This window comes from Drosophila virilis, chromosome X, assembly GCF_030788295.1.
Source record: "Drosophila virilis strain 15010-1051.87 chromosome X, Dvir_AGI_RSII-ME, whole genome shotgun sequence".
In the NCBI taxonomy this organism is placed as follows: Eukaryota; Metazoa; Arthropoda; class Insecta; order Diptera; family Drosophilidae; genus Drosophila; species Drosophila virilis.
In genome coordinates, this window is record NC_091543.1 from 23,052,621 (window position 1) to 23,070,875 (window position 18,255).

The 18,255-nt window shown below is 35.1% G+C and overlaps 2 protein-coding genes across 3 annotated transcripts; both read right to left on the reverse strand.

Moving 5' to 3' along the window:
• Positions 1-474: 474 nt before the first annotated feature.
• On the reverse strand, positions 475-6,767 carry Arp2 (Actin-related protein 2). Of its 2 annotated transcripts, XM_015171186.3 has the most exons (8): positions 6,101-6,767; positions 4,953-5,063; positions 3,731-3,745; positions 2,457-2,672; positions 2,190-2,399; positions 1,975-2,124; positions 1,615-1,893; positions 475-1,552 (listed from the first exon to the last, which is right to left on the reverse strand). In XM_015171186.3, the coding sequence occupies exons 1-8, from the start codon at positions 6,146-6,148 to the stop codon at positions 1,382-1,384; spliced, it is 1,200 nt and encodes a 399-aa protein (XP_015026672.1). In that variant the 5' UTR covers positions 6,149-6,767; the 3' UTR covers positions 475-1,381. The 2 variants fall into 2 exon arrangements, with proteins under 2 accessions (XP_015026672.1, XP_002055392.1); XM_002055356.4 differs by lacking the exon at positions 3,731-3,745 and having other exon boundaries at positions 6,101-6,766.
• A 2,810-nt stretch (positions 6,768-9,577) lies between these two features.
• On the reverse strand, positions 9,578-13,879 carry Pp2B-14D (Protein phosphatase 2B at 14D). Its single transcript, XM_002055355.4, has one exon. The coding sequence runs from the start codon at positions 13,363-13,365 to the stop codon at positions 11,623-11,625; it is 1,743 nt and encodes a 580-aa protein (XP_002055391.2). The 5' UTR covers positions 13,366-13,879; the 3' UTR covers positions 9,578-11,622.
• Between the last annotated feature and the right edge of the window lie 4,376 nt (positions 13,880-18,255).

Below are 18,255 nucleotides of genomic sequence, written 5' to 3' on the forward strand. Positions count from 1 at the left end.
CCGCGCGGATATGATATGACCTTCCAAATATATCATCACGATTTTTTCAAAATCGAGGTCGGTGCGAAAATCGAAAATTTTTCAATGATTTTTTTTTAATTTCTCGGGTAATAGCTTTGCGCGGAGATATGACGTTCCAAAACGACATAACTCTGCACGGATATGGTATGACCTTCCAAAATGGTAAATACCGGTTACACGTATAATTAATTAACTAAATTGGTGACGCAACCTGATATTTTCTTTAATCTTCAATAACCTCGAAGTTCTAGACAGTGTTCGTAATTGCGTCCAATTGGTTCACTAGATTGGCAATCTTGGGAAATATTTTAGAATGTTAACCGAAAGGTTCTCTCTATGCGGTCTATTTGTTAACTAACTGAAATGTTTTTTCTGCATGGCTTGTGGTCGGTTAAAATCTTTAAGCTGTTATAGATTCGGATGTTATAATGGTCAAATAAATAGGTATACGACTTATACACACAATTACAGTTTATTGCATTTTTCAATATGCACATCGGAACACATTATGTTTTGTATTTTGTGATTTATGTATGTATGCTTAAAATTATGGGACAGTCATGAATTGCAATATGAACTAGCAAACGCAGCTGCAGGCAACTACTAACTTAGTTAGCACAAATAATTTTCTATATCAGTATTTATGTATTTATTTCACTTTAAACTATGCAGCTCACTCATTGTCTCTTTCACACACAAAAATGCCCAGACGATTTATAATCGGTGATATAACTCTATAAGCGACTTGCCCAGACCAGGTTAATACTCATATTTTTTTTTTTTGACAAGGAAATATGAAAATACTTCAGTTTATAGGCTACAGCACAAATGAAAAGATACTTGTTTACAAAAATATCAATACAATCTATGCACATATATATTTAGTAAAAAAAAAAAAGGAAGAAATTGTAAATTAAAAAAAAAGCATTGAAAACAAAATAAACAAAGGCATTATGATAAGAATTATTACAATTCAAGTGACATTTGCTTAAAATTTAGGGCCAAAATGACAAATTATACATGATTTGGCATTACGATTATAACATAGCAATTAAAGGTGCTGGGCGTGTGAAAAATATGCTCTTACTTTGTGCATATACGAATGTACATGTGTATGAAACAAGGAGAGGGATTTACGATTAGTCTGAACTGAATGGACTGAATGAACACATCCCCCCGCATTCGCAGCTATAAACAGACCCACTGGCTAGCAGGCAATGAGCACTAACTGTTTCTCTCTCTCTCTTTCTCTGGATAAAAGTCGAAAAAGTCTAAATTTGAACTTAAGATAAGCAAATGCAAATGCTGCCGTTGTGTCCGTTGATTATCGTTTCAGTTAGCTCTTGCTGTTATTGTTGTTTTAGTTGCTGATCTTTTGCAGTTTCTGCAATACTTTAAGACCCTGTTCCTGATACTCCTGCTTGGACATCCAAAAGCCATCGCGATCTTTCGTTACCTCAGCCAACACAGCGCCGCCAATGAAAACCATATCTTTGCGACGCGGCGGGTCCTCAATACGTATTTTAAATTTCTAAAAATGAGCAAGTGAAATCAATTATTTGGAAATGCATATACAAATATTAATGCACCTACCGCCAGTTTTGTCGTATCGTTTTTGAGTACTCGCTCCAAGTACAATTGCTTTATTTCACGCTCCAAACGACTGGGCAGTCCCGGGTACATGGTTGAGCCGCCAGAAAGTACTATGTGCTTATAGAGCTCGGGTCGTATATCAATGTCCGCAGCCTGTATCGTGTTGAACGCCAGTTCCGCAATGCCGGGACCCTCAACGTTTATTAAATGCGGTTGGAATAACGCCTCGGGCGCTTCAAAACGCTCGCCACCCACTTTAATCACACGGCCATCGGGTAACTACACAACACAGCAATTATAAAAGTAAGACCTAACATTAGCACATGCTCTATAAGTTGGTACGCTGTAAGCGGTTCGTACCGTATAAGATTCCACCAGGACTGTGGTCTCTAATGCCAAACGTTGCTCCATTTCAATATCGTAGCCAATGTAGCATAGTTTTTCTTTCATAATGCGCACCGTTTCAAAGTCAGCGGAATGATTGAAGGCATAGCCACGTAATAGAAGTAACTAGGGGATTTGAAATAAAACAGGTCAGTTAGCTCGCAAGCAATATCTTTCTGAACATGGCCTACCTTAATCAAATAGCGCGTTATATCACGGCCCGCAATATCCAGACGCCGCGTCAAATGTGGCAGAGAGAACTCCTCGTAGACAGGACAAATATGGGTCACGCCATCGCCAGAGTCGATCACAACGCCAGATATGAGACCCTGGGCGTAGAGCGTTAATACCGCCTGTATGGCAATATACGTGGAATCGAAACCGTATTTCTCAAACATCACCTGTGAACAATGTCAATGCAAATATATGAGGTAGAGATGAATTTCATGTTCACGTACCTCGATCATCTTTTCGCGGTTCTTTGTGGGGTTCATTGGGGGTTCCGTTAGCAATATCTTTGTGTTCGTCGGATCAATATCCATTTTCTTGGGGCCAAACGTATAGTCCCACACATGACACATATCCTCCCAATTTCGGACAACACCATTCTCCATGGGATAGGAGACCTCCAGTAATGAGCGCAGCTGTGAGGCTTCATCGCCAACCATAAGGTCCTGTAAATGGCCACATATATTGTTTAATATCGATGTAGCGAGTGCATTTTGTATGGCAATTGTTTAGTACTTTTGTCTGATTTAAACAGCGATTACTCGTTACAGGTTTTAGAGTTAGTTCAACTCACTAAGATGCCAACTCACTTAGGCGCTAGACAGGCACAAAAAGATTAAAAGAACACAAATACAAATGTTTAACGAATTGAATATGTAACAACGAGTAACAGAAAACGTGTGTCCAGTAACGAGCAACGAGCAACGAGTAACGAAAAACGTAACGAAGGACAAGTAACGAGCAACAATAACGATTAACGTAAGAAGCTTCAAACTAGTTTAAGCACAGTATATTTGTATATTAAAAACATTCCTGTTATCTTGTGATTGTCATTAATTCAAAATACATAACGTGCAGAACTTCAATGGCAAAAACATATACCAAGATATAACTATTTAAACATATTATCAAAACTTGTCATGCACTAAAACAAACAGACAAAAAGATCCTCTAAATAGTGTGTGTGTTTTTCATTTAGTTTTGGTACAACAATAATTTAGGCCAGCTATATATATATGTATATATATATATGTACATATGCTTATGCATATAAGTAAAAGCTAGCCATAACAAATAAATAACTCTATTAAATGCAGTTTTATGCAAAACACAAAAAAAAAATAAATAAAAGAGAACAACAATATGGTAATCGAATTTCGACTTAGTACTCAAAGAGCGCACACTGGAAGCAAACAAATACTAAAAGCGATCAAAGTGTAATAGAAATGGCCAAATTTCAATGTAAATATAATTATTTCAAATTAATAATATCAAGTGCAATAACAATATAAAAAAAAAAATAGATTACTAGAAGAACTTGCATTACTCGTTAGTTTGTTATCGTGTGCATTTCGTGTACATAATAAATTTTCGTAAATTTGAGAAATTCTACTTGCTGTTTTTTTTTTTTTTTTTATGGTTTGCTATGCATCAGAACATTGGGAGTTAAGTATTTGTTGTTTTTTTTTTATTACGGTTTTTTAAACTATAAAACTTGACTTACATCGACATGTAAATCCTGTAAAATATTTGTTTCAAAAAAATATGTAAAAAAAGAACAGAAAAAAAATGTATAAGAATATTAAAAAACAGAAAGATTTGCCTCTTTATAGATTGTATACTCCTTTTTTTTTTATAAATATCTGTTGATGTTTTGTAAATAAGCTAAACTTATATAGTTAGTTGCTGTGTCAAAACCGTTCAACAATAGATCTACTCTGAATGTATGTATAAAGCGCTCAAAGTACCTAACTATAATGCATGTACAAAAAAAAAAAAAAAAAACATAAATATATTATAGATATTTATATAGAAAAAGCCTGAAAGCAAGATATCATGCTGTTTATAAAGATGGCGCTCTAATGCAATAGGATTGTGCCAAATGTTGGGGCCCCAATTAGCCCAGTCCACTAATTTCTAGAAATTGAGAAAGATTCGAACATAGTTCCAGTACTTGGTCGCTCTTACGTAGTATCTTGTATAGCGCACATATAGTACACGATCTATATATCATATATATCAAGAACGTTTGTCGAGACGCACACGCACACACACACACAGACAAGAACTAAGCAGAGAGTGTAGTGGTACTGTTATAGTTGTCTTAAGAAGATATAACAAGATTTTAGATGCACCTCTACACAGTTCAAATCGTATACCAAGACCAAAGACACCCACTATAATGATGATGATGATGATGATGATGGTGGTGATGATGAGGATGTTGTTGTTGTTATTGTCGTTGTTGCAGCAACTCAATACAAAATGCAAGAAATGTAGAAATGTTGCAAGAACCAAAGAAAAACAGAAAGAAAAAAAAAGTAGATAGAAATAATAGGATTTGTGATAAGAAACAAAACCAAGTGACACACTAATTGTAAGTTAAGTATTTGTTTGGTATTCAACTAACATATGAATGAATATGGGAACTGGGAATGGAAACACGAAAGTGAAAGTATAAGAATAATGGACATACAGTATGATAGATATGGTGAGGCTATGCGCTAAGTTCTTGACCAATGCTAATCATATATATAGTATAGTATATGTAAATATATTTATAGAGTACTTAGTTATTACGACTAGATATAATCGACCTGTGCATATGTATATTTTTATATATTAAGTATGTATTTAGTGTGTGTGTGTGTGCGTGTGTGTGTGGGTTCGTGTGTGTCCGTATTAGTTGCGTGTAAATGTGCCAATTGGTAATACGCTTCTCATACCTTCACTTCGATGTCACCAATTTTATTGACCGCTCGTATTATCGGTCTGCCAACCATCGATGGAAAAATGTGCGCGGGAAAATTGCTGCCGGCATAGCCGCATTTTACGAACTGTAAATAAGATATGGAAAATAGATTAAATAGTGCATTAGATGCATTGATTTCTTCATAAATACTGCTACTCAAGCACCATCTGATTGACCAATTCACAGCTAAACACAGCTTGCAAGCCAGTTGCAGCTCAAAGGTTCGTTAAACAGCTGCGTCTGCGTAGTTGGGTACGTGGTATTGAATACCTTCTGTACATATGTACATATACAGTGAAGGCTGCCTACAGCGAACGAACGTAGCGTCAGTGTTGGTATCTTGTGCTTAGGGAGATGTCCGCTTGAAAGACATTTTGTTGATATATCAAAAATTCTACGAAAATACGTATTTATGATACTAAAAAGGAAATGATCGGAAAAGAAAGAATTTACAAAAAACTTGTTTGATAAGATTTCTATAATATCGTACATCACGGATATATAACAGTTGATGCAGCTATCGAAAGACTTGCAACAATCGATAGCTCATGCTCCAAACGAGGCGTAATCACAAACAAATACTTTAGACCTGATAAGAAATAAGATTGGGAATGGGTTGTTGTTGTTGTTGTTGTTGTTGCTGTTTCTGTTCTTTCTGGCGCTCTTTTTGGTATTGCTTTTGGGTTTGGTATGTTGCGTATGAGTGTACGTACGTGAGAGAGTGTATGCGTATTTTTTGATTTGCTGCGGTGAGTAATGCCGTCGCAGCTTGTACAAAACTTTTGTAACCATGACTAAAGCCCCGTTTGTATATGTGTGTATGTATGTACGTATATACATATCGCTCTGGCTATAATTGAAGCTTTGAATGCATTGCATAAATCACAGTTATTATTATATTGTATTACGCCCTGCACATACTTAAGAAGAGCCTACACCGGTTACATTAGGGTACACCTTACCCCCCTCCCTCCCACACAACCAACACAATGTCAACGCCCCGATATGCTAAGAAAATCGCTGTATAACCACAACGCGCAAGCAAGAGCTGCAAATGTGTGTCATCAACTATTGTCTCTGTGAAATTTGTAGCGCTTGGATATGAATATAAGGCATACATACCCCAGTGCCGTTATCACAAACAATAACTTTGCGGCCCTTGCTATCCATTTTATGCTCCACAAACTATCGACTCCGACTGTAACTGTCTGCCGCCTTGTGTTCTTGCTGCTGCTGCTGCTGCTGCCGCTGCTGCTTCTGCTGCTGCTGTTGTTGACGTCGTCGTGGGTGTTGATTGCCTCTTGCTGTTGCTGCTGCAGTTGTTGGTATAACGGCTTAATGTTTCGGCGCGTCGCTGTAGCAGATGATGAGTCAAATTCGTGCAGCCACAGCCGTTTTAATACTAGTGTTGAATGTCTACCGGACGAAGCTCAATGCAGTTAATCATACAATTTTCAACACACAAACGGGCACAGGCACAGACACGCATATAATGCCAGCTTCATTCATACACACACGCAGGCGAAACTCATACACAACACAAACACACACACACACATGCGCTGGCACTCATGCGGACTCTCCTCTTAATGCGACGCTCTCTCACTCTCTTGCCGTATTTTCTATGGTTTGGCGTTAAGCTATATATTTGTGCGCACTTTTTGTACAATAAATGTGTGCCACATATAAATTGTTTTCAATCAATTAATTGCGAAAGACTTGCAAACAGTTGAAATTTCGATTTCTAGGCGGCACAAAACAGAGCAGAACACACACATGCAAAGTTGCACAGTTGTATTGTGAATATCGATATTTTGCCTATCAAACATCGTTACCCTTCTTGAGGGCTGCATATCGACTATCGGTATTTGAGGTCGCTACGCACTTTAAAATTTGGCAACAAGTGAATAAAACAAAAATGTGTTATTCAAGTATACGATTAAATATGGAAAATAATATCACTTCTGATAGTGTATGTCAATTGTTATTTAGCTTTCTTGATTGACATCCACCTGTTGAACCTTAAACCTCAACTCACAAGAGTTCCTTAGGAATTAAGGAACATCAACACCGATCTAGCAGCATTGGTTCTTTGTAGTTTTCGCAATTCCAATAAGTATTGGTTATAACAAATAAATAAACAAACGGATTTAAAACAAAATTAAATCTGAACTGCAACGATTCGATGAAACGTTTCCCTGAGCTATTCGAGATAAGCAAGGATATGATAAGGATAGACAGCCATAAATAGACGAAACAGGCTGAGAGTCGCGACAATTTATTTTATTTGGTTTATATAATATGTATATTGTATGTATATATAATTTGTTATCTTTAGAATTGCTTTAAGAGGCGAAATGTCTTAGATATACATAATGCTGTCTCCATATACATTTGTATGCTTCCACGTGCAAATGCTGCACTAATATTATTTAAATTTGTTAGTTTTTGAGTAAATTTCCTTTTGATTCTGCTTAGTTCCTTGTGGTCGGTCCATGTATGCGTGTATGTGTGTGTGTATGTGTGTGTGTATGTGTGTGTGTATACCGTATTCATTTGTATGCAATTGATATTTATCAAAATCTAAATATTTATGTTAGTATCCTGTATGTCTGTGTGTGTGTGTGTGTGTGTGTGTGTGTGTGTGTGTGTGTGTTGGTTTGTATGTACTTCATGCACACACTGAATTTTAAGTCGTACTTCAAAGCGGTGGACAAATGACTTCTGTTATACAATACATAAATGGTACATAATTCGCAGTGTACTTGTAAATGGAACAGTTAGTTGAGAAGCACGCTGTTTAGTTTCATTTGTAGTTAGCATTGATTAACAGTAGACTGGCCGAAACTGTTATATACGCATGCACATATAACAGCTGGCGGCAATAAATATATAACACATGAATTCGCTCTCAACAAATTAGTATAACACATGTGTAAATCTCATAACACGTCCCTCGGCTTGGTGTTTGATTTTCTTTCCTTTTCTTTGTGTTTCTTTTTTTTCCATTTTTTGCATTTTTTTTTTTTTTAAATTATGTAAGTTTTACAATTTAATTTAACCGCTGCAGTTTCTCTTTATCCTTTTCAATATTTTTACTAACTAAATTTATGCACTAACGCATAACAGTTTTAACATTTGATTTATAAGCGGAATAAACACAAATCACGTTAACGAAATTTCTGTAAATATGCTTAAAAACTTACTATATGTACTGTCGTGCCAAAGTGTAATTAACTGCGATTTTTGTTGTTGAATAATTGTGTGAGTTTTTATAAAAGCTAGTTTTTAAACATAGTTTTCAGTTTTACGCAAATATATATCTGCATATAGATAGATGCACAAGTATTATTTCGACACGTGCATAATTCATTAATTTTAAGTTAAACACTAATTTTAATGACTTTACATATTAAGATCTGTATACGTATAATTGCATGTATGTACTTAAGTATTTCTTCTTTTTTTTCTTTTTTTTTCTGATTGGAATTAATATTTTTTTCAAGCAAAGTACAGCGTTAGGTTCAATGTTATTAAAAGGAGAAACAGCAAATGTTAACAAATTAACATTATCTACAACTCGAGAGTCGTAAACAAACAATGATTATGAAGGCATTTGTGTGTGGTGGTTATGTATATTCATACACTGTAGTTCTCATATATATATATATATATATATATATATATATATATGTATGTATATATATATATTATACTTAGTTACAATCAGGGACCGTATATCGGAGCTTTTGTCTTAAAGTTTACCACATAAATATGGAGTATGGTTCTGGTTAGACTATTCAAAAATACATCTTTACAACTCAAATAACTATAGTTTTGATTAATATTATGTACTTCAATTATACAAATTGTTGGCTGGTTGTTTTTTTCTTTCTTTTTCATTATAAAAGTCAGTAGTAAGAATTATCTATGTGATTTTTGCGTTAACCAGAAGTACAAATCATTTGTTGCACACTTTAAACAGTTAATGACCAAAGTTAATATACGTCTGTAAACATTCGATACTAACTGTACAAGAATCGAGCAACAAGATTCTCATTTCTACATTAAAAAACATCGAAAACTTGTTTCTCTTATTTGTATAATAAGAAGAGAGAGAGAGAGAGAGAGAGAGAGAGAGAGTGTGTGTGTGTGTGAGTGAGTGAGATAGTGAGAGAGACTTTTCGTCTTAGTTTTTTATATAAATCAATGATTATTTGAATTCTTAATGTTCCCGATTAAAATCGATAATTGGATTCTTTAATTCAAAACATTAGCTAACATGAGTTATATATTAAGTTGTTTTCTTGAGTTCTAGCATGGCACAAGTAAATCAATTTCAGTTCGAAAAGTCTGGGAAATAGTTGTTAGTTTTTCTTGCAAATGTGCTAGTAAAAAGCTTATTGTTTCATTTGACTTTATACAGTAGGAGTTCAATATAACTATTTGCCAAAAAACATTCATATTTATGTTATATAATTCATATATAAATAAATATACATATATTTCTTTTCGTGTAATATAATATTGATTTGCTTGATGATATTGTGCACAATTTGTGAATGCTTTCTTTGCTTTAATGCTTTTATGTTTTATATATTTGTTTTTTGTTTTTTTTTTTTTTTAACCATACATATTATTAACTCAATGGCTAGACTATGTTGTTGTTGAGGTTTTTGTTTGGAATCAAAACATTCATAATTATTATTCATAGCAATGTTGTGCGTGATTTCTTAATTTCTACCAAGTGAAACTCTTTAGACTTCTGCTTTCAAAATGTCAATAAACATATATTTCGCTATAATAATAATAATAATAAAAATAATAATAATAGAAAACAAAAGCGAAAAAATGGCGGAGGTTATTTTAAACAAATTGAAATTAAATTATACAAATGAAACATTTGAACAAATTAAGATGTATGGGAGAAAATGTTTTAGTGTTTATTGTATCTGTTGTTATTATAATTATATATATATATGTGTGTATATTTTTTATATTTTGTTTTCTTTAACAAAACGAATACGCAAAACTTGATATTCATTTGCTGCTGCAGTTATACATATGTTTAGATATTTTTTAAGTATTTATATTATTAGTTAAATATTTGATTTGCTATTTAAATGGTAAATTGTTTTTTTTTCGTTTTTTGTTTTCTGTTTTTTTTTTTTTTATCTGTGTGTGGCCATTTTATTATCAATTGAATATTTCAAATGCATTGCTTAGAAGTTCTCGGTTGTGGCTAAACTTAGCTAATTTGTTTAAATTGTTTGGATGTATTTCTTTATCCGCCTCTACACTTGCTCATTCTTGATTTAATTACTAGAATTGTACACAGTAGTTAAATAAAATCAAAATGTTTAGCTATGCAAACAATAAACACAATAAATTAGAAACATTCACACATAGAAACATATGTATGTTAAGTTATATTAGGCAACAATTTAACATTTACAAAATTATTTAATGACAGACAAACAAACAAATACATATACACATACATGTATACATATATATATATATATGTATACACCTATATATGTATGCATTTATTTATATGTACATATTACACATATATACATATGCATGTACATATATATATGTCTTTAGTAAAATGTATAAGGAACATTTGTGGACTATTGCGGCACATATTGCATATTGTTTCAAATTGTTTATGCGAATTACAATGTTTAAGCATCAATTAACATTTAGTGTTTTAGTTTTTAAGATTGCACAGTTCTGTACTGTTTATATATATATATATAAATATATATATATATATATAAATAATGTAAGTATGTTTGTATTTCATTAATGTTAATGTTCTCCGTTTTTTTCTGTTCTCTTTAATTATAATATGTACGCTTCTTTTTGGCGCTGCTAATTGTTTTAAACAAATTAGCGCTAGGTTTTTGGGTTTTTTTTCTCCACTTTTTTTTGTTTGTTAATTTCCTCAATCTTTATACATACAAGCTTAAGATTAATTTCGGGTATTTTGTTTTAATTACGGAAAAGGAATCTGTGGCTAATTGTAATATCCTGCATACCTCATCGGGTGGCATAAAATCCTTTATGCTTATGCTGCTGCTGCTGCTGCTGCTGTTCTCGAGTTCAAATTTTATAGTGTGAGATATTTAAGTTGAATTTCCACGTGCCATATTCGGGGTTCTATTCTGATCTGCTCTGTTCCAATTGTTCAATTGATCCATTGTTACTTCGCCTTTGACCTTTCTGCTTATCGTTAAAGTAAGTATGTATATGTGTATTACAATTATTACGAATGATGTTTAGCTAAAACGACAAATCTTTGCAACATTATAATGTTTATATGTAGATATTATATGTTAATATTATATGCATGCACTTGCATGTGTGTATGTTTGTGTTCTGCGCGTGTGTGTATGTGTGTGTAGGTGTGTGTGTGTGTAGGTGTGCGTGAGTGTGCCGTCTTGTACGTGCTCAGAACATGCTCTGGGCGCATAGCCAACACCCCACCATACCACGCCACACAACACCACAACAACACAACAACACAGCACGTCACACCATCGACAACAGGTATTATTATGAATACCGATCGAGATCGACGTCCACAACGTCCGTTGTCACCCCCACGCCGTTGTCAATGCCATCGACGCTGTTGTTTACCCATGCGCCGCGCCATTGTTTCCTTGACTATGATGCTGATGCGGATGCTGATTATCATCGCTGGGCGTGGGCGGCTGATCGCGACGCGGCGGCATCCGCTCGTTAACCGCATCGAGTCCCTTGGCCTCCGCGAACGAGGTAATCTTGTGATTGGGCGAGAAGCCCTGCATGGCATTTTTGAGGGACTGCTTGCCGCCGGAGAGGGCGCCGAGGGGCAGGGCGCCCGTCGGCGTCAGCCCCTTCAGCTGTAGCACTGACTCGGACTCCTCGCGCAGCACGGAGAAGACGCGCGCCATTTTGCCAATGGCGCGTATCTTGTTCCGGATGACCTCCTTGCGCAGCGCTGCCTCGTCGTCCGAGAGCGGCTCCTCGCTCTCCTCGGTCATTAGCTCATCATCGGAGCAGATGTTCAACACGTTCACCAGCATCTCGGTGACCTTCTCGCCAACAAAGGGCAGCGACCAGGTGAACACGTCCATGAAGTTGGGAAGCCAGTACGGATGGGGCGAGCAATTGAACTGCCGGATGTTCATCACGTTGTTCTCGTACTTGAGTACCGCCGCCTTGTTGTTGTACACGTCGAGATAGTTGGGCGCCGAGAAGATGGTGATCAGCGAGGGGAAACCGGTGGTCTGGCTCTTGCGGTACATGCGGTAGCCGGCGTCCTGCGCCTCGTGCGCCCGTATGATCGACAGCAGATTGTTGTTCTGCAGGAAGTCGCAGCAGGCGGCGTAGCTGTAGAAATACGAACAGCCACGCACCGAGTTGTGCGTGTAGAAGTCCGAGTTCTTCTCGTTGCCAAAGTCCTCGAGCGGATCGGACCACAGCAGATCGCACATGGGGCCAAAGGCGGGCGGCTCCTTGAATCTATCGAGCCGCCTTATGTCCTCCAGCTCGTGTATTTCGGGCGACAGGCCGCCGTGCACGCAGAGGAACTGCTGATTCATGAGCGCCGCCAACGGCAGGCAGTCGAACGCATCCATGCACGCGTCGTACACCCGCTCCGAGTATTTGATCTTGCACTCCTGCTTGAAGGTGAAGTACTCGGTCAGATGCCGACACTCGTGATTGCCGCGCAGCAGGAACAGCGTCTGCGGATACGTGATCTTCAGCGACCACAAATAGAGGACGCACTCAATGCTAAAATAGCCCCGGTCCACATAATCGCCAAGGAACAGATATTTTGTTGTTGCCGGCGAGCCTCCCACCTCGAAGAGCTTCATGAGATCATAAAACTGGCCGTGTATATCACCGCAGACAGTGACCGGCGCCTCAATATCGATCATTGTCTTTTCGTGCCGCAGCAGTGCGGCGCCCTCCTGAATTATGCGCATTGCCGGCGCCTCCTCAATGCGCCCTTCCAAAATGAAGTGTTGCTTCAGGAGCTCGTGATTTGGTTTTCCGGTGCGCGCGTCAAATACCTCGGCCAGCGTCAGTTTGTGACTGGGTGGAAATGGGACACTGTCGACGACTCGCTCTTTGGTGTTGACCGGCGCATGGCCGCCATGAGCCTTGTGCGTGGGGCTATCGTGTCCAACGCTGGCGGCATTCGAGATGCTGTTGCTGCTTGCTGTGGCATTGCCTGTGGAGGAGGCGTTGGCACTGGCATTGTTCGCGCTGCTATTGACGCCGTGCTGCGCATCTGTGGCATCCGTGGAGTTGCTAGTGGAGCCACCGCGCTGGTTGGCACTTGTTGCCACTTGGCCAGCGACGCCGCTCGATTGATTATTCGAAGACATTATTGCAGTGCGCTGTGAATTTAATTGCAGTTGCTGCTGTGGCTATGGCTCTGGCTCTGGCTGTGTCTGTTGCTCGACCTGGCGCCCACACAGAGTGAGCGTTTTTTTTTTTATTATTATTATTATTGTGTGCGCCGCCTACTGCACTTAATTGCACTAGCTGCACACACACACACACACGCACGTACACAGGGGCACGTTGGCCAACAACACACGCACTTTTCTACTTTTGCTGCTGCTACGGCTACGGCTGCTACGGCTACGGCTGCTGCTGCTGCTGTTTTTGGAGCTAGTTAGCCGCTTTATCGCGTTGCCAGGCTTTTGGTATTTTGTTAGTTATCTTGTTGTTGTCGTCAATGCTGCTTCTGTAACACAACAGCAATATATTCACAATTTTGTATTTATATTTTCGTTTCGTCTTGGCTGCTGCTGTGCCCTGCAGACGTCGTAATTTCTCTCGCTACGTTTTTTTCGCTTCTCAATGGAATTTTCAGCTCCCCCTCCCTCTCCTTTATTTTTATTGATATTCTACCAGTGTGACCGCCAGCGGCAATAGCTGTATGGCTCATTTTTGAACTGGCAAAAATACCAAAAATACCAAGTTTGACGTTAAGACACGCATGCTAACGTAAGGCCGGAGAAAGATGACGTAAGCGTGTGCATTGCGGTATCTTAATATGGAATAGACAGCAACATTTGAATACGCCTTATTTTAGATTTCCACTGTCGTGAATATTTGTAATTTGTCTCACGCCTTAAATAAAGCAACTGATACTGATACTTCAAAAAATAACAACAGCGTTCCAAGTTAAAATATTAATTAAACAGCATTTAGTTTTCATTATTGTATCCATTCACTAACGATTGAGCATTGAAATATAAATATCTTGAAAGCGCGCCCAATTTCCCACAATGAGTTTAGATGTTTTAACTGACGATTTCCGATAACATCGATATCCGATAACATATTCTTAAGGCTGATTAGCGCATATCCATTATGTCGATTAATCGTCCAATCGATATATGCGACGATGCTTTCAAATAGAATATAACGGTAACTTGCTATGGAAGCAACACTGAAAAAAAAAATCACAAAATATGTATATAGATTTGTGTGAATACTCAAAACGAACATTTAGAGGAAATAATAAACGTGCGCGCATTTTATTTTCAGGATAGGTACTTGTATATTTTTTTTAAATGGTTTTGTATTGTTTTGTTTCTTGCTTTGTTAATATTAATTTTGTTAATAACATTGATAATCATTTTTGTTTTGTTTATTTTGCATTCACTTAAGGTTAAAACTTCTTTTCTGCATTTGTTCATGCGATTTGTAAATTAATTTGTTCTTTTTTGGATTGCATACAATTTTTCACAACGGCGCATTTGCAATTTGGCAATTTGCATTCGGCATTCCGCATTTTGCCTCTATTGCCACTTTTGCCAGCCGGCTGCCCTTGAAATACATTTTTTTTTTAAATTTATAATAAATTAATGCTTTCACTGTTAAATTTGTTAATTTACTTATTTTCGGTTTTATAATAAAATTGAAAATTTTTAAGAGAATTATCTAGATGTGATGTTTTCTTTTTGTTTTTGTGTGTGTTTTTTTTTTTAATTTTTTTATAATTGTTTTAAATATTAATTTGTTTTAATGTTGTTTAATATTATTTGTTGTTTGTTTTGTTTAAATGTAAGTATATAAACTTTTTGCTTTGACTCTGACAAAGTTGCTTCAACTTATATTATATTTTTATGTATATATGTATATATATATATATGCATATAAATAAATGTTTAAATATATATAAAATATGCATTTAAATTGATTTATCCAAAAGGTAAAGTTTTAATTCTTTTCATAATATATATTTAAGTTTTTCTTGTGTAAAGTTTTAAAGCATTCGAGGGCAGGAAGTAGATGTTGAAAAATACATGTATCAAAAAATTAGATAAAATATACAAACATTACAAATATTACTTATAAAGGGGATCTATCCCTTTTTAGGTTTTGCAATGGAGACATGTTAAATAAACTAACCGAGGGTTAAACTGGAATTTAAAAATAAACAAATAGGTACAACACACACACACACTCGCACACACGCACACACACGCACACACACGCGCACACATAAAACTAATTAAAATCTTTGTTTATATTTATTTGAAGAGTAAACAAAATGAAAATTTTATTTTCAGTTTTTAACCTAGCGCAAAAACATTAACAAAATCATGTATTAAAAATTAAGTAATTTGTTTAAAACAATGTGATTGTACAATATGTATGTATGTAAGTATTTATGCTAATTTACAAACAACGGCAACAAATTGTTCAACACTTTTCAATTGTTTATTGCGAAGCAAAAATTAATTTAAATTATATATATAGATGAATATATATATATATATATATATTGCACATTTTAGTAATTCTCTCTCTTTCTCACTTTGTCTTTCTTTAACTCTCATGCTTGCTCAGAAAGGAGAAGAAGCAGTAGAAGAAAGAAATTAAAATGGAATATAAAAGTCATAAAAAGTTAGTTTATATATATAATATTATCATTTATTTCTGTTTTCTTTTAAGATTTGTAACGATTTTTTCGGTTTTAAATTTATTTAAAATTTTTTTGCTTTTTTTTTGTTTTTTTTTTTTTTTGGGTAAATTTAATATTTATTGTGGCTGTAGTAGAAAATTTACCGTTCAAAATTGATGTGTTTGCCGCGCTTATGCATAGAAGGAAGAAGAAGAGAAGAGAGCAGTGGAGTGTGAGCCTTGGAAAAAGATTAGAAATGTTCTTGTTTTTTTTTTTTTTTTTTTGTGTATATAGTATAAAAGTATTAGTTTAATATATATACATATACATAATATATATATGCATATATCGTTAGCTTCTTATTAAACGTGGTTTTTTTTTAGATGTTTTAGAAGAGCGCGCTAAATAGCAAGTGTTGGTCGGGGAGTTGAGAGGTGGGAGGGGGGGTAGCTTTCTAGGAGAAAAATATGCATGCTTGTAAACATGTTTGTTTGGCATACACACATATGTATGTATGTATGTGTTTGTGTTTGAAGGGTATTATTTAGTTAATAAAGTCAATTAAATATGCTTTTTTTTTTTTGCTTTTTCTCATATGTATTTATGTATATATACATATGTATATTTATGTATATACAGTTTAAAAACCATAATAACAGTATTTGCTCGCACTGCATTTGTAATTGTTGCTCTTTGTAATTAGTTGAAATAGATTATTTTTGGAATTGAAATGCGTAAAACTTTTATAAATAGTTTGCTTTGGTTGTATATTATTTTGTTCTTCTTGTTTTGCTTAACTTTAAACTGTATTTTTTGTTGCCTTTATTGCAATTTATTTTTGTTCCTTGACTATTTGGGAAATGTATGTGTGTGTGTGTGTGTCAAAACGCTTTAAAACTGCATATTATCATTTTATATATGTTTGTATAAACAAACATAGCATATTTATGTATGTATATGTATTTGCTCTTCTCTGTTATCATATTTCATATACCGTATGTGCGCATGGGTACAGTCTCCGTTCACTTGGCGAACGCGCTTGCGCAAACTGTTAACTGTTAACTGCGTTCAGGCGATGATGTTAATTAACAGTTTGTAACACTTGCTCTCGCTGTCTGTAAGTGTTGCCAACTCTTTCTAGCCAATGCCATGCCCATGCCATTTATGCAGGCGCCATTGAAGTGTGTTTATCTATAATTTTTTTCTGCTGTAGTTGGTATTTTGCTTGTTGTTGTTGTTGTTGTTGTTATGTTTGTTTTCCTTTAACCTGCCTATAAACTTAATTGAAATTTGTATGTTTAAGGGGTTATCGTTATCTTCTTTGTTAATTGTATTTTTACTCTGACTTTGGTTGTATTTTTGTTATTGCTCTCCCTCTCTCTCTCTCTCTCTCTCTCTGTCTCTCTTCCATTCTCTATCCTAATCGTTACGTTCTGCTGTTGCCTTAAATGTGTTGCATTTATCAATTAATATGCTCTGCGGCCGGCCATAATTTCAAATGTATGTATGTTTGTATGTATATATGTATATATATATATATAATTCTCTTATGCATTATGTATGTATATATAATTGTTTATAAAGTACTTCAAATTGCTATAAGTTTGCATTTTGTATTACATTCTTGTCAACTATCAATTGTTTCTCGTCTTTGTCAAATTGTAATTGTTTTTTCTAACTGCACATTTCATCAATTCTTTCTCCTCATTTCCTTAACTATCCGCTCAATAACAGTTTGTTTTGTATGCTTTGCTTTCGTTTTGTTGTTTGTTTTGTTTTCTTTTGTTTTGTTTTCATTTATCAATTACCTTTAAACTTAAAAATAAATGTACATAGTTACTGTTCTTGTTGTATTTTTCATAAATTTTTCATTAAATATTTTGTTGTTGTTTTTGTTTTTTGTTATAATTGTTATTAATATTAGTAATAATGCATTTGTTTAAGAGAAGTTGCACTCAATTTTATGCTTTTTGCATTTTATTTTTATAAATTCATTTCACTTAATTACTTAAATCGTATTAAACAATAAATTTATGTAATTATACAATTCGTAAAAACATAAGCATCATAAGGTAGAAATAACAATTTCAGTTGTTTACAATAAATATGGGCAAAAAAAAAAAAAAAATTATAACTAAAAAAAAAACTAGTAACAGCTAACAACAAAATCCAATTCAACTTTTGCACACTTTTTCACATATTCAGTTTACAGTTGCTCCATTCATAATTTTCATTAAAATTTTTATGTTATTATTTTTGTTTTTTTTTTTATTTATTTTTTTTTTGTAATTAACAAATAACTAAAATTCGATTAAGTATAAAATAGACTCGACTCGCGCCGGCGACGCAGACG